The following is a 15,332-nucleotide window of genomic DNA, read 5'->3' as shown; positions in this document are numbered from 1 at the left end:
AGAGCCCCATACTTTTTATTCTCAAAACAGGAGGGCCCCAAATCATTCCAAGACAGCGCAGGACTATCTCTGCACCCCCTAAACAAAGTAGAGCTGAAATGCCCCCCGACTCTCCAAAAGAGGACACAAGAATGCAAAGCACAGCAGACTAGACCTAATACAGTTAAGTGACAGTCAGCTATTTCATGAACACAAGACCTGCCACTCTGGGTCAGAGAGGGACCAGTTGCCCTTCCTCCTGCTCCAGTGATGTAGACCACAAGTTGTCAAATGAAGAGAGAAGCAGAGCTGGCACCTGCCCGGAGCAAAAGCCTTCTTGGCCCTGATCCCCTCTGTGAGCAGAGGGAAGCAGAGGCTGGTATGAGGCGGCTCTGGGCACAGTGGCGAATGAGCTTCAGGAGAAATGAGAGCACAGAAGACGACCTGGGGCATCCTGCATGATGCTGCCAGAGCTCAGTTTCCATTGCTTATTATTGGATTGAGATGAGATGACTTATTCTCCACGCAGTCTTTTGTATTCTCTGATTTTTATTATATGCATGTCTTCCTTTTTCAATTAAAAGAAGCAAGAAATATCTAAAACATGACTCTCATTCTGCTTTAAAAATTAAGCATAAAGACCAGAAAAGCCACAAAAAAGCTAACAGTGGATATCTCTCGATAATGGAATTATAAAGTAATTTTTCTCATTTACACTTTATTAGTTTTGCAATCAGAGGACAAAAAGTGCTATTTTCAAAGCAGCTGGTTACATGAACAATTAGTACCTGAAAGGATGACCGAAAAGGTCTCATCTCCAACAGTTCCTTCTCAATTCTAACTTTCATCCCAGGATACATCATGTTCCCGCCAGTGAGAAAAACGTTCTGAACCAACATCTCTTGAACACCCTTTGGGTACCTAGGAGAGAAACAATTCCTTCTGGTACTCCTTCCCACTTAAACATCAGAGGAGAATGTAGATGTAGACATGTAAGCTCTCAGTACAAAAGGGAAAATGTCTGCATAAAATTTTTTTTTTTAATTTCTCATTTTTCATGTGTGTCTTTATAGAATGCCAAACATCTAGTCAAAACCGTACTTTGAATAGTCAATTCATTTCCTTAGTATGATCAAAAGTTTTGTGCCTAACATATATATTTTTAAAAATTGACTTGATTGAGGACTGACTTACATACATTTTGATGAAGTCTAACAAATTTATATCCCCCTGAAACCATCACCACCATGATCATCATATAGAACATTTTCATCACCCCAAAAGTCCTTCCTCCCTTTTGAAGGTTCACTTCTCTACTTGTTTTTTTAAATAATGGTTTTATCTTACATGTTTGACCACTTTCCCACCCATTGTTAGACAAAACTGAGAGCCACTCAAAGTAGCTGCAATAGTTTTACTCTCTTGCTAGATGTAAGCTTCCATCCTGTTTTAACCAACAGCAGCCACAGTACTAAAAATCATGTTCCCTACTATCCAACTTGAATTATGAAAATTCACACTGCAAGAAGATACCTGTATAAATGGGTGGCGAGGAGGCATGCATGCTCTTATAGAAATGCAATCACAAATAAATAAAATGTCTACAAAGAGGAAAAAGGACTTATAAGTTCTCACATTTTTGGGTGATTTAGAATCTTTACACTTCGATAATGTGAGGGTTTATATGAAAGCCAATGCACACACATTATCCTGGTGCTCAAACTTAAAAGAAATTCTTATAGCTCCTCAAATTAACTGAGCAATTACATGTTCAGAAAAGACTTACAGAGCCCCAACTATTGCCAAGCCTGGTGAGATAACTCTAGCTGAGCACAGCAAGTCGATGAGAAGGAGTGAGACAGATTTCCGATGCCTGACCATCAAATCTACCATTTAATGTACAATCCAAGGAAATGGTTCAGGAACACAGAAGGAAAAGGAGCTTTGCTCTCACCTGTCCAGAATGTACTGAAGGGTCTCTGCTATCCCAGCCTGCTCTTCGCCTATGAGAGATGGCTGGAAGATAATTTCTGGAGCTCGAATTCTTTCTGTCCCAACAAACAGCTGATGATATGCTGCCAAGTTAAACACGGGCTTTAAAAACCCAAGGTTTAGAAGATATTTTTAGGCCATAATGACAAACATCCCAGTTGCCAGTTTCCTCAAACCACACTGATTATTCTGGTATAGCTTGTCTTTGGTTCGTGCCAGAGTAACCTCTCCCCAACTCTCATGATTTGATAATTCAATTTTCTACCCTTTTCCCACTTCTGTATAAATACCTACAGATTGGTCTTATAATGTGGCCCAAATTCCTTATGAAGAGTGACAGCATTAAGCGTCGAAGGCCAGGTCTCCTGCCCAGCACCTTGCTCAGCACTCCTGGCCCCCGCACGGCTGAAAAGTTTTCTCAGGTGTGTCTCAGACTCAGGGGAGTCTCCCTGGCTGCCATTGTAAGGACAGAAGCGTAGACTCAAATAAGGATTACACATAGACACTGGCTTAAATTGGAATAAAACCACTAAAGCTAGTCTTCAAGCTTAAAATCCCTAATTACTTGCCCAAATGTTTCCGCCAGACACACTATTACTCACGGATTTAAGGATCTTGGTGCTAGAACCCCAATCAATCACTGGGGAACAAAACCCTGACTTTGGATGTTTTAAGTTTTGATAACCCCCTTTCCAGAAAATACAACTAGGAATATGTTTTAAATATCCCTGAAGAAGCACCCTAGACAAGACTGGTCATTTACGTCACAGTTTCAAAGTATGAGCATGGTCAAGGCTGCAGAGGTCCAACCTGGATGGTGGTGACTGGCTTCTCCACTTCAGGTGTTTCCTCTGAAAACAAGGGTTCAAAATCATTGATGCTTTCCACATCTTCCAGAGACGGCTCTAGCGGCTCCAGGTCAGGGGTCTAAGAAAAGAATAAACAAAGTAGAACAGATTCTGTTAACTTCAGCAAGCCTTAGTCCTATTAGTTCACTGTCATGAAAAAGAACTGGGACTTCGTGCAATGGCAAAAAAGTTCACATAAAAACTATGAAAACATTTCTCAACTATCCTAAGAATAGGCTTTGCTCTTGCCCCTTACCTTTCCTCCTTATACAAGCCTCAGCTCTTACCTTCACTCTGAAGCCTTCTGATAGGCCCACTCATGTCTGGGGCCCAGTGTGAGCCCTGTGACCTGCAGTTGTCACACCACCACACACAGAACTCAGGGGAAAGGGTGTGGCAGCCAGTGTTCTACAAAGTGGCTTAGACGACCAGCAAAATTATATATACATGTCAACACTAATGGGCTTAATAATCAGTCCCTTATTAGCAGGTCCATTGGGCTGGAGATCTGACCCAAAGCTCCCAAGGTGACAGAGTGCTTCCTATCTGTGGAGTTCTACAGAACAGGCTTCCCTTTTCAATGACAATGAACCTGGATGGGGATAAGACGTGCTGGTACTATTCCCAACAGAGGGTTTGGGTACATTTTAATTTTGACCTGGGCAAAAGAAGTTAGGTAGGAGTGGGGGTACTTCTGGATGACATCTTCAGACACCTGTGGTTCTGCCATGTAAGAGGCAGATGAATTTTACCTTCTGGACTCAAAAGGGAGAAGTTACAGGAAGAAATATTCTGTTGCATTCCATGGAAAAATGTTCTAACAATGACAGCTGTTGTAGAAAAGACTATCTTATGAGATAGGACGGTTCGAGCAGACTCAATACCATCGGCCAAGCATGCCTGAGAGGAGATCTCTACACTGAGTCTCTCCTCACTCTCAAAATCTATGAAGTATGTAAATTACCGACGTAATTCAGAACACTTACATATACTTCTCTAGAACCTATCCACATATACCGCAGATGTAAAACAGTATTCAAACTCACTCTTAAATAAAGTAATGCCCTTCAACACTCCTCACACACACACACACACAACACACACACACACACACACACACAGAGTCACATGGCATATGTTGCTTACAGATGGGTGGCAATGTATTCTAAATCCTGATCAGTAATGTTTCTACTATATGTAAGGGGACAGTAAACCCTGGAAAGGATGGGAGATATTTCTTCTGAGACTAGGAAATAGGATGAGAGAAACTGCTTTAGAAATAGGTAATTTAAGAAGGAAAGAAAGTGGGCTGGGAGGCAAGAATCTAAGGACCTTGCTCTTGGTGAAGGAGGGAGAGCATCTCTGCCAATTCTGAATCCAATTCAGCAGCAGGGACACTTGCTACCTGCACAATCCTCACAAGTGCAGATATTTCTACACTTTATGGGTGATGAAACTGAGGCTCGGGAGGTAAAACAACTTATCCAAGATCATAGTACATTAGTAAGTAGTGAAAACTTGGCCTAAAACAGAACTTCTTAGCTCCAACATCTTTGCTCTGCCTTAAGCTGAAATTCTAAAAATCATGAGTCTGAGCTTAAGAGGACAGTTGGGAATTTAGGAGCATGCAAAAGATCTAGCCTGAGGTCAAGGTGAGCAAGAAAAGAACGAAAAATTTTACATGTGGTAGCAAGACCGGCTGAGTGAATGACAGGTTTTCCTTCCAGCAGAGGCAGCAAAGCACATGTGAAAACATCCCCCTCGCTGTCTGCAGTCTCTGATCTGGAAGACTCCCATCATCTCCCCACACAAGAAAGGAGCCTATTCTGATATGGCACTAAACTCAGTAGTCCAGAAGAAGATGAGAAATGAATCACAGAAGTTCCCTTTCACTTGGTGACTTGTCATCCAGGATAAGAAACCAGAAAGCATAATTGTCACAGAAAGAGGTGAGGTTTGGGGGTTATAATGATCCAGCTCTGAATGGCAACCAAAAATTTTAGGGTCTCAGTGCACAGTCTGAGCATCTGAGCCTGCTTCCTCCTCTATAAGTGGGACATGACTCCAGGGCAGTCATTGGGTAAAGACCAAACACTCCTTCTTTCTTCCCTTTTAGATATGGACTTAGTTTGCTCAATAAGTAATTCAGTTGTATTACTGGGTTAGAGGCACACAAATGTCACCTGTGTATTTAAAACAACTACAGATAAAACTTGTGACCTGCCCACCATCCACCAAATAATCCTGGGTGAAGGCAAGCACTGGGCTCTGCTGAGTTCTCCATCTTCTGCTATACTCCCCACACCTCTGCCTCACTCATCTCCATCAAACCGCCACTCCTCAGGTGCTTCAAAAAGCCAACTTACCTATTTATCCTCCATCCCACCTCCTTACTTACTTTTTCTTTTTCTTTTTTTGGTCTTTTCACTTTTCTTTGTCTCAAAAGATGAGTGTACCATCTCCCGTCACAGGTTAAGGCCACCAACCTTACTCTTAAAACACTCCCGGCAACCTTTTTGTTTTTCCTCTTCTCTGACCGCTCTTTCTTGATCTCTCCCTGGACTTTTCTTCTGCCACCCACCCTCTAAGTGCTGGCCTACCCAAGCATTCTGATTTTGTCACTGCCCATGTGATTCTAGGTCCTTCCACAGCTAGGTCCTGAAAAGTTCCACCTGATGTCCCACAAAGACTTTAAAAATAAAGATACTCAAAACCCAGCTCATTATCTTCCTAAGCATGGTCGAACAGTGCCTTTCAGCGCAGCCTCGGTGTGACCAGACTGAATCTGGAATCAAACTGCTGTGTCTGCACCTCAGCTGCGCTACCTCTACCTGTGCAACCTTGAGCAAATTTCTTCACTCCCTAAGCGTCACTTTCCTTATTGGTAAAATGGGAATAATGGTAGTACTTACTGAACTATGAAAATTAATCAAGATGACACTTGTAGACGTGCTCAGCACAAGGTCTGGTACATGTCACGTGTTCTGTTATCATCAGTCATTGCCGCTCCCGTCGCCTCTGCTCCTAAATGGCACCAAGTTCTTCGGATCCTACATTTGAAGTGTCTCTTCCTCCACCCGCCATCCCCAAGTCTGCTGACAAATTTCAGATCCACTCCAGCCCTCTTCTGGACAACTACAACACAGTTTGATCTCTCCTCCCACTTCTAGCCTTGCCTCTCCCTAAACCCATCCTAAACTGATCTGGGATGCTGTGCTTAGAATGGCAGTAAAGGTCCCTTCTACCCAAGTTCTCAGTGAGCCAGTAAACTCTATCTAGCAAGGCTGACTCAGCATCTGCTCTATAAAACATGCATGCTCGTGACCAGGTGCTGTCCTCGTGTAGTCTACAGGCCATCAGAGAGAGGTGGAGAATGCAAGGTGAGAGAGGCACTGAGAGTAAGCCAACTAAGAGATGGTCACTGCAAAAACCAGCTTCGTGCTGAGCCACAGAGCTCCAAAGTCACTGGCAAGCACCATGCTACACCTAACATCAAATTGGACTTTTCTACAGGACTGTTTCTTTCTAAAAGTTTAGGTTTTAGATTTAAAGAAATTTCATTTAAAAACAAGAAAAACAATAAACTAGACTGGTTAATCCTGCCCTAGAAGTCTCACAAGGCAATGAACAAGTTCCTTTGTTTTAGAACTCTAGAAATGACAGATTCAAGACCAATGCATATACTTAACACTTTTTTCCAATTCTAAAGACGATAGAGCCAACCCATGACTTTGGACTGAAGCATGACCTTCAGCCAGCCCCCTCACCACACAGGGCCCAGAGCTGGCGATCTGGGTTACTGTGGGTCCTATTTCTGCCCTGGTGCCTGCTCTTTTGGCCACTCAATACTTAACAGTCCACTGGCAGGAAAACAAGGAGGAGAGACCGAAGAAATCAAAGAGCTTATTTAAGACTCCGTTTTCAGTAAGTAATAAAAGGCCAATCTTAACCCAAAAACATTTAACTAAGTATGTGTACTAGAATGCCGTAAAAAATCATCCATTATGTGTGAAGCGTGAGCCCTGTCCTTAAAGAACATCAAGATGGAAAGGAGGTAAGCGAAAGAGCAACCACACACATTTAATAGAGCATCAGAAGGAAGTTAAAGGGAGGGTGACTAACTGCCAAAGAACCATTAGAGGAACAGGTTCGGGTTCAAGACAGCACCACACAATTGGTGTGTGAATGTTCTTTCTACTCAACACACACACTTCCCCCTCCTGGGGGCGGGGGGGAAGGGGCAGAGGTCTACAGGTAAAATCCCTTGGGTCAGAACTTGAGTTGGTACAAATCAGTGCTATCACTGCTCATCCGTGTACTTGTGGATATCACTCACCACACCTGTCTCTTTCCCCCAAGGCGGGTCTCAGCCTTCACAAGATACTCCTCCTGCAAGGGCAGCTGTTCTCTCTAAATGACCCCACGACCCTCCCTCCCAAGGCCTTTGGTACCTCTGGCTTGCTGTCCACCACATCCACATCGAGGGTGACTTCTGATTGAAGGATTTTCTGCTTAGCTTGCTCCACCGCCGAACTGAGCTTGTGTATGTAGGACTGCAGCTCTTCCGGCGAGTCCATGTTCAGCTCCATCAGAGCTTTGTGAAACTGATCCATCTGGCCATCCTCTAGAAGTTCCTGAAAGCAGAGCAGTCACGATTCATCCTCGAAGACACCAGTGCAATCACAAACACAAGGAAACACAAGGAGCTGAGAAGCAGAAGAGGGCTCCCAGAGCCGCCAGCTTGCCTCTCCACAAAAAGCCCACCAAGTTACGTGCAGCTGTCTTCCTCCCCACCTGTCTCTAGGCTGTCATCATATCATGATTTCAGCACCACCTGATTAGGCAAAACTAATCTCTAATGACAGACACCAGAAATGCTGTTACCTTTTGGGAAGGGAGAGGTGGGATGGTGACTGACTAGAGGACACACAGGGACACTTCTGGTATGCTGGTAATGCTCTATTTCTTGATCCAGATGGCAGATACATGTGTGTTTCATGTTGTGAAAATGCAACAAGCTTTGCAGTGAAGATGTGTGCACTCTGCAGAATGTATGCTACACTTATAATAAGAAGTTAAAAAATAAAGGAAATTATAAGACCAAAATAAATCAATACGACCAGAGTCCACGGTTCTTTCAGAAATACCTGCTGCTACATCATCCTCTATACTGATGACTCCTAGACTCCTTCTTGACCCTAAGGGCGACTTGGTTGATGCATTTTATGGGAGAGGAAGAACATATAGGAGGAACATTTTCTAGGACCACCTTGTTGATCAAGCCTGGGGGCCATCAAGACCTGCTCTTACCTGCACGTAGAGCAGTCTGTCCAGCCGCTCCTGATCAAGCTGCAGCTTCTCCTCCCGCCGACGGGCATTGAGCTCCTGCAGCCGCCGCAGCTGCTGCTGCCGCCTTTCCTGCTTCTCTTCAGCGGTCAGAGTGCTGCCGAGGAGCTTGCTGGAAAATGGGAGCTGCATCTTGTGGACGTTGTTTTCATAATAATCAGGGCACTGCCATTTCTGTAATTCTTCAAAGGAATAATTTTGAAAGTTATAAAATGGCAACACTATTAGCACAGAAATTAGAAAGTCAGTGCCAGGGTTCCAGGTCTGAGTGAGAAGGAGAAAGCACATGCCATCCAATCTCTGAACCACCCAATCAACAAAATGTGGCTATAAAACCTGGACATAATGCCAACATAACTGTTCTAAAATGGTTACTAAATAAAGTTCTTCAGACAGAAATGGTACCGGAAGGAAAACTGGAACACCTCAGGAATAAAGGAAGAGCAATAGAAATGATGAAAATCTGGCTAAACCTAATAGACTAACCTCCTCTTGCATTTAAAATGTGTTTGACAAGTGAAAGAAAAAACCATAATGCTGTCTGATGAGTTTCCAATGCATGTAGGTGACTACATAAGACAACTCAAGCACAAAGGAAAGATAAATGAGCTTCTAGCATGTCAACATTTCCCTATTCCATTTGAAGTAGTAAAATTATGATTTTAAATAGGCTGTATAAAGTATGTTTACTGTAATCTCTAGAGCAGGGGTCCACAACCCCGGGCTGCAGACCAGCACCAGTCCATGGCCAGTTAGGAACCGGGCCGCACAGCAGAAGGTGAGCGGCGAGTGAGCCGGCAAAGCGTCATCTGTATTTGCAGCTGCTCCCCAGCACTAGTGTCACCACCTCAGCTCCACCTCAGATCATCAGGCATTAGATTCTCATAGGAGCACCGGTCCCTGGTGCCAAAAAGGTTGGGGACCACTGCTCTAGAGTAACCAATGAAAAAACTACACAGAGAGATAGTTAGATAAACACAGTAGATAAAATGAAACACCAAAAAAAAAATTAATGTTCTAATAACCCGAAAGAAGGCAGGAGAGGGAAATGAGACAACAAAAAGAAGTAACAACAGAAAACAAATAATAGTGAACCTAAATCCAAACATACGAATAATCAAATCAATTTAAATGGTCTTAACATACCAATTAAAAGACAGTCTGACAGAACGGATTGAAAAAAATGACCCAACTATTAAGAAATTCTCTTCGAATATAACGATACAAGTAAACATAAAAAGATGGAAAGACATATCATGCAAACTCTAATCAAAAAAAGGTGGAGTGCCTATATTAATGTCCAAGTAGACTTAAAAGCAAAGCAAATTACCGAAAATAAAAAGCGACATTATATGATGATAAAAGGTTAATCTGCCTAGAACATAAGAATTCCAAATATGTACCTAACAAGAGTTTCAGATATTTGAAAGCAAAAACTGACAGAACTGAAAGAAGAAATAGGAAAATGCACAATTATACTTTAGAGACTTCAATACTCTTCTCTTGATATTATTGATAGAACTAGTAGATGGAAAATGAACAGGGATAGAGAAGGGAACAACACCATCAACCAATGAAACCTAAATGACATCATAGAATACTCTACACCAACAGCAGAATATGTATTCTCTTCAAGTGTATTTGCGACATTCACCAAAGCAGGCATACCTGGGTCATAAAACAAACCTTCACAAGTTTAACTGATATCAGACAAAGGAAGTTCTTTGACCTTACTAAACTAAAAGTAAATCACAGAAAGATAACAGGAAAATCTCCAAACATTTAGATATAAAACAACCCATTTTTAAATAATCAATGACTCAAAGACAAAATCTCGAGGGAAATTAAAAAATATTTGAACGCAATAAAAATGAAAATATAAAATATCATAATCTATAGAATGCAGATAAAACAGTGCTGGGGGAAATTTATAGCATTAACTGCTCATTTAAAAAAAAAAAATGCATCTACGGCCATGCTACCCTGGACAAGCCCAATCCCATTTGATCTCGGAAGCTAAGTAGGGTCAGGCCTGGTTAGTACTTGGATGGGAGACCACCTAGGAAGACCAGGTGCTGTAGGCATAAAACTTAAAAAAATAAGGGATTGTAAGCTGACAAGGTCCTTGCAATCTGTGAGGTCAACCAAAGGTTACTTCACCTAAAAAATAAATAAAATAAAAATTAAAAAATAAGAAAGAAAATTGGTCTCATAATAATCTAAGCTTCTGCATTAAGAAACTAGAAAAAAAGAATAAACCTATAGCAAGTGGAAGGAAATAAGAAGAAGAAATCAATGAGATTACCTAAGTCCACAATAGAAACTGAATTCATAGTTAAAAGCCTTCACAAAAAGAAATTCCCAGGTTCGAGTGGTTCCACTAGAAAATTCTACCATACATTTAAAGAAAAAAATAGTATCAATTATTTTCAAAACCTTTTTGTAAGAAGGAACATTTTCCAGCTCACTTGATGAGGCCAGCATCACCCTCATACCAAAACCAAAGGCAGTAAAACTACAGATCAATATCCCTTATGAATATAGACACAAAAACCACACAAAATATTACCAAATCAAATCCAGCAACATAAGAAAAATAGTATACATGAACAAGTGGGTTTATCCCCGACTCCAAAATCAAGGCTAGTACAATATTATTTGAAAAACAATCATTATAATGAATAGTCCAAAGCGGAAACACTATAGGATCATATCAATTGATGTAGCAAAAGCATTTCACAAAATTCAAAATCTATTCATAATAAAAATGCTCAGCAAAACTAGGAACACAAGGGAATGTCCCTAACTTGATAAAGGGCATCTGCAAAAAAACTAGTGCTAACATCATATACTTAACAGCAAAAGACTAAATGCTTCCCCTACCACCGCCAGATAAGGAATTGGGAACAAGGCAAGGATGCCCACTCTCACCACTCCTAGTCAACACTGTGCTGGAAGTCCTAACCAGTGGAATAAGGCAAGAAAAAGGAAGAAGAGGCCAAAAAATGGAAAAGAAGAAATAAAACTGCCCCTATTCACAGATGACACGTCTACAGTGAAATTCCAAAAAACTAGAACTAATATCTTAGCAAGGTCACAGGATAAAGCCAATACATAAAATTTAACTGCATTTCTATAAACTAGCAACGAGCAACTGGACAATGAAATGAAAAAAAAAAAAGAAAGAAAGAAATACTTAGGAATAAATCTAATAAGACATGTACAAGGTCTATATGCTGAAAACTACAAAATGCTGACGGAACAGTAAAGACCTACATAAATGGAAAGACATATTCTGTTCATCAATTGGAAGACTCAACATAGTAAACAATGTCAATTCTCCCCAATCTAGATTTAATATTATATCTGAATTTATATTTAGAATGTTGTCTTATATCTAATCTCATCTACAGATTTAATAAAAATCCCAAGAGAATTTTTTTAATGTATTGACAAGCTGATCCTAACATTTATATGGAAGGGCAAAGAAAAGAACTACAATAGCTAAAACAATTTTGAAAAAGAACCAACATACGTAAGTTAACTGAATAGTTTAAGAAAGTAAATACCAAAAGGGGAAGGCTATGCTAAAAAGTAATGAGTAAAAGAGCGAGTAAAACAGGCATCCTGGAAACAATTTAAGGAACACCCCAAAGGTAGACAACATCCAAAAGCTGGAAGCAGATGTCCTCTTCACTACCTTCCACATAATCCTCGGCAATGTAACTGTGCTCGTGCAGGATCTCCTCCATACGGCTGAGCGTGATAGCTGCCAGGTGCCCGGGATACTTCAGCTGCAGGAGACGCTGGAGGTAGCCAGCTGCTTGGCTTCCTCCCAAATTGATACGTTTGCAATTTTTAGCATCTAACCTACAATCGAGAAATGGATAACAGATGGTAATTTTTGGTAACATGGAAGAGAGAATATAGAGCACCTTGAGAGAGAAAGGATAATTTAATGTAGACGAAGGAGAAAGAAACGTCATCTAAGAGAACATAAAACCTTATAGTTAGAAGGGACTTTAAAGTTCCCTTGTTCCAACCTTCTTAGGCAATGCAAGAATTTCTAGTTCATACACAAACAGACGTGTGGCCACCTAACTTCAGCAAGAAGTGTCAGAAGGAAACAAGGTTCAATGGGAAGAACATGCACTCTGAAGGTGGACCCATATGTGACTTGCCATGAATTTCTCAAACTGGTCCTGGGACCAAGTATCCTAGAATTAGCTGGGGAAAATGTTAAAGGTGCCAATTCCCAGGACTCATTTGCTCTGGGTGGTCCTAAGAATCTGCATTTTAACAAGCTTCTCAGATAACTCTAGTGTAGGCCAGACTCTGAGAACCCTTCCCCAAGACACTCCACTTGTACTGACACAAACAGTGACCACACACATATTGGCTTACTGTAATCTCCTAAAAGTACCAGGTCCCTTTCATATGAACTGAAGGGGAAGAGAACCAGAGTAACTTTATTTTCTTCACGTGAGAAAGAGTAGCAGAGCACTAGGAAGTTGGTGGATGTTGAAATGTCACTGCTATACCACACATCACCAGCAGATGCCAGCATAGAACAGGATATGCTCCAATATGCTCATTTCTTAGCCTTCAGGTAATTTTCTCTCAATATAAAAATAATAGTTTTTAATTTCTGCATATTGTTTTACATTACACAGACAACTCTGTACATCAGGAGTGTTTGGTAATGTCGAAGAATCACTTTTTTCTTCATAAATTTTTGTAAAAACATCAAGAGAAAGTCCTATGTAGGGCTCAATAAATTCAATGGCATTTATTTTGACTTAAATATTCAGACTACTTTACAGTTTACAAAATGCCATCAGCTACTTTATCTCATTTCATCCTCAGGGCAATCCTGAGCAGTCAGTTTTTCCCAAGTTTACATGTTAGGAAGAAGCTAAGTGAAGAGGTTAGGTACCTCATTCTCAGCAGGGTGGCAAACCAGGCATTCAATGCCAAAGCCAGGGCTCTTTTCCTATTTGCACACCCTCTTTACTCAGTGAGAAATCTCAGGAGAGCACAATGTTGGGCTAGTCTCTTATCAGACAATGAAAGCTCAACTATGAAATGAATACAAATTTTAAACATGACAGAACCTACCTTCACCTTTTATTCAGCTTAGAAATATTGAATAAGTACCTATTCGGTGTCAGGCACTGTATGTGAAAAGATCTAAACAACGGTGATTAAAAAGCTTTACATAAATATATATCTTAATTTAAAAAGTGACTCTACAACACAAAAGCTGTCTAAATTAAACTTATTCAGATAATTCATTCAAAACATTTTTATTGAGCCCCTATTACCTGCAAGTACTGTGTTAGCTATCTCACCATAAAGCAAAATTATAAAATTCTAGAAGTATAGATTTGGACCTCAGAGACCGTCTACCCCAACTCTCTCCCAGAGGTCACAATGGATGGAAGGTGAAGTGACTTACCATAGTCCTTACCAAAGTAAGGAAGGACAGAGCTAAGCCCAGGGGCCAATTCATGGCCCAGTGCTTGCTCTTTCCACTCCACCTTTAAAGTAGGCCACCCATAAAATGTTTCCTAAATGCTTCTTAAAACAGCACTCAAATGCTGTAAATGCAACTCACCTCCCCTCTAAGATGGGTAAAATATGTGTACACTGGTATCCAGATGAAATGACGAGCCCACTGGAAATCAAGTTCTTTGGCATATTGTGGTAGAAGCTAAACAGACTGTCTATTCCGTAAGCAACCTTCGGAATCCCGTAACATTCAAAAAGAAGCTCGGACATCATCTGTCGTGAATACAGTGGGTTGCACACAGCCTCTGTTAAAACTATGGGATGATCAACACAGCCCTATTTTGAAAGAAAAGAGCAAATAGATGAGTGATACAAGAATAACCTTTTTACAGAATAAACAAAAATCCTTAATGAAAGGGCTGATTCGCAATCAAAAACCGGATCAGAAGCAACTATAAAAACTCATCTCAACTGGAAGCTGTTTTGGAAAAAATGAAAATTTAAGGTTATTAAGTCAAGCCCCATCCAAACTATCAGTAAATCATGTTGGTTCTATCTTCAAAACATCTCTAGAATCTAACTGTTTCTTACCACACCATCCTCCCCGGCTACCTCCCTCATTTAAGTCACCTATATCTCTCACCTGGGTCACTGCAACCCACGTGGTCTCCCTGTTTCTAACTTATGACCCATGTCATACAGCAGCTATAGTGATCCTTTTGGAACAAAAGTCATGTCTCTCCTCTGCTCAACACCCTGCAGTGGCTCATTTCACTCAAAGAGACTGGAGGCCTGTGATTTGGTCCCTCATCACCTCTCTGAATTCCTCTTCCACTTCTCAATGACCCCCACACTTTCACTCTGGCTGCCCTGCAATTAGGATTGGGGCACACTTCTGCCTTAGGGCCTTTTCCTCTGTTTTCTGTCTAGTATACTATTTCCTCAGATACATGGTTTGCTCCCTCTATCACCTCCTTCAAGTCGTTGCTCAAACATCACCTTTTTCCCTCAGTCCTACCCTTATCATCTTATTGGAAAAGTATAACCCTCTCCTCTCCATGCCATAGACTCTACTACTTAATTCTATTCTTTATTGTCTGTCTTTTCATTCTAAACTGTTTTTCCATACTAGCTCCATAAGCACAAGAAATTTTGTGTTCTATTCACAAATGTATTCTAAACGCCTAGAAAAACACCTGACAAAGTGCTCAATACATATTAGTTAATAAATGAACTTAATAACAAACGATATATATGCCCGAATGTATGCTCCAAGAGAAAAAGGACATTGTTTTGTTCAGTATTGTACCCCACGAGCCTAGCACAGGGTTTATGAACGGTAGTAGTATTTGATCAGGTGACTAAATGAATGGCTAAATAACAATGAGAGCTACAGGACTGACAATTACCTCCCTGAATGGAGTGAGCAGAGACACGACCTCAAGCCCAAGCAACCTCCCCCCAACCCTTCACCTGTGAGGAGACGCCCAGGTGCTGGAAGCTGTAGTCAAACAGCAGCTCCTGCAGCTCCAGGTTTACCGGTACATTGCGGTCGAAGGGCGAGCGCAGCATCCAGCGCAGTGGCTCTAGGCTGCCCAGCGCGTTGCCCACCTGCGGACCCGCCCCTCCCCGAGTCCCGCCACGCCCGCGCGCGCA

At 41.4% G+C, this 15,332-nt stretch overlaps 1 protein-coding gene and 1 pseudogene across 1 annotated transcript in view; one reads left to right on the top strand and one right to left on the bottom strand.

Moving 5' to 3' along the window:
• ACTR5 (ARP5 actin related protein 5 homolog) overlaps positions 1–15,326 on the bottom strand; it is a 16,003-nt gene extending 677 nt beyond the window's left edge. Inside the window, exons 1-8 of the mRNA XM_025039927.1 lie at positions 15,150–15,326; positions 13,783–14,012; positions 11,866–12,035; positions 8,130–8,347; positions 7,271–7,453; positions 2,782–2,898; positions 1,934–2,073; positions 768–900 (exon numbers count right to left, since the gene is read on the bottom strand). Coding sequence (XP_024895695.1) covers positions 768–900; positions 1,934–2,073; positions 2,782–2,898; positions 7,271–7,453; positions 8,130–8,347; positions 11,866–12,035; positions 13,783–14,012; positions 15,150–15,248 — 1,290 coding nt within the window. The 5' untranslated portion in view covers positions 15,249–15,326. The remainder of the gene's footprint in view (positions 1–767; positions 901–1,933; positions 2,074–2,781; positions 2,899–7,270; positions 7,454–8,129; positions 8,348–11,865; positions 12,036–13,782; positions 14,013–15,149) is intronic.
• Positions 10,131–10,249, top strand: LOC112471043 (annotated as a pseudogene).
• Positions 15,327–15,332: the final 6 nt, after the last annotated feature.

This window comes from Pteropus alecto, unplaced genomic scaffold, assembly GCF_000325575.1.
Source record: "Pteropus alecto unplaced genomic scaffold, ASM32557v1 scaffold45, whole genome shotgun sequence".
NCBI classification, from domain to species: Eukaryota; Metazoa; Chordata; class Mammalia; order Chiroptera; family Pteropodidae; genus Pteropus; species Pteropus alecto.
This window is presented reverse-complemented; position numbering and strand designations above follow the sequence as displayed.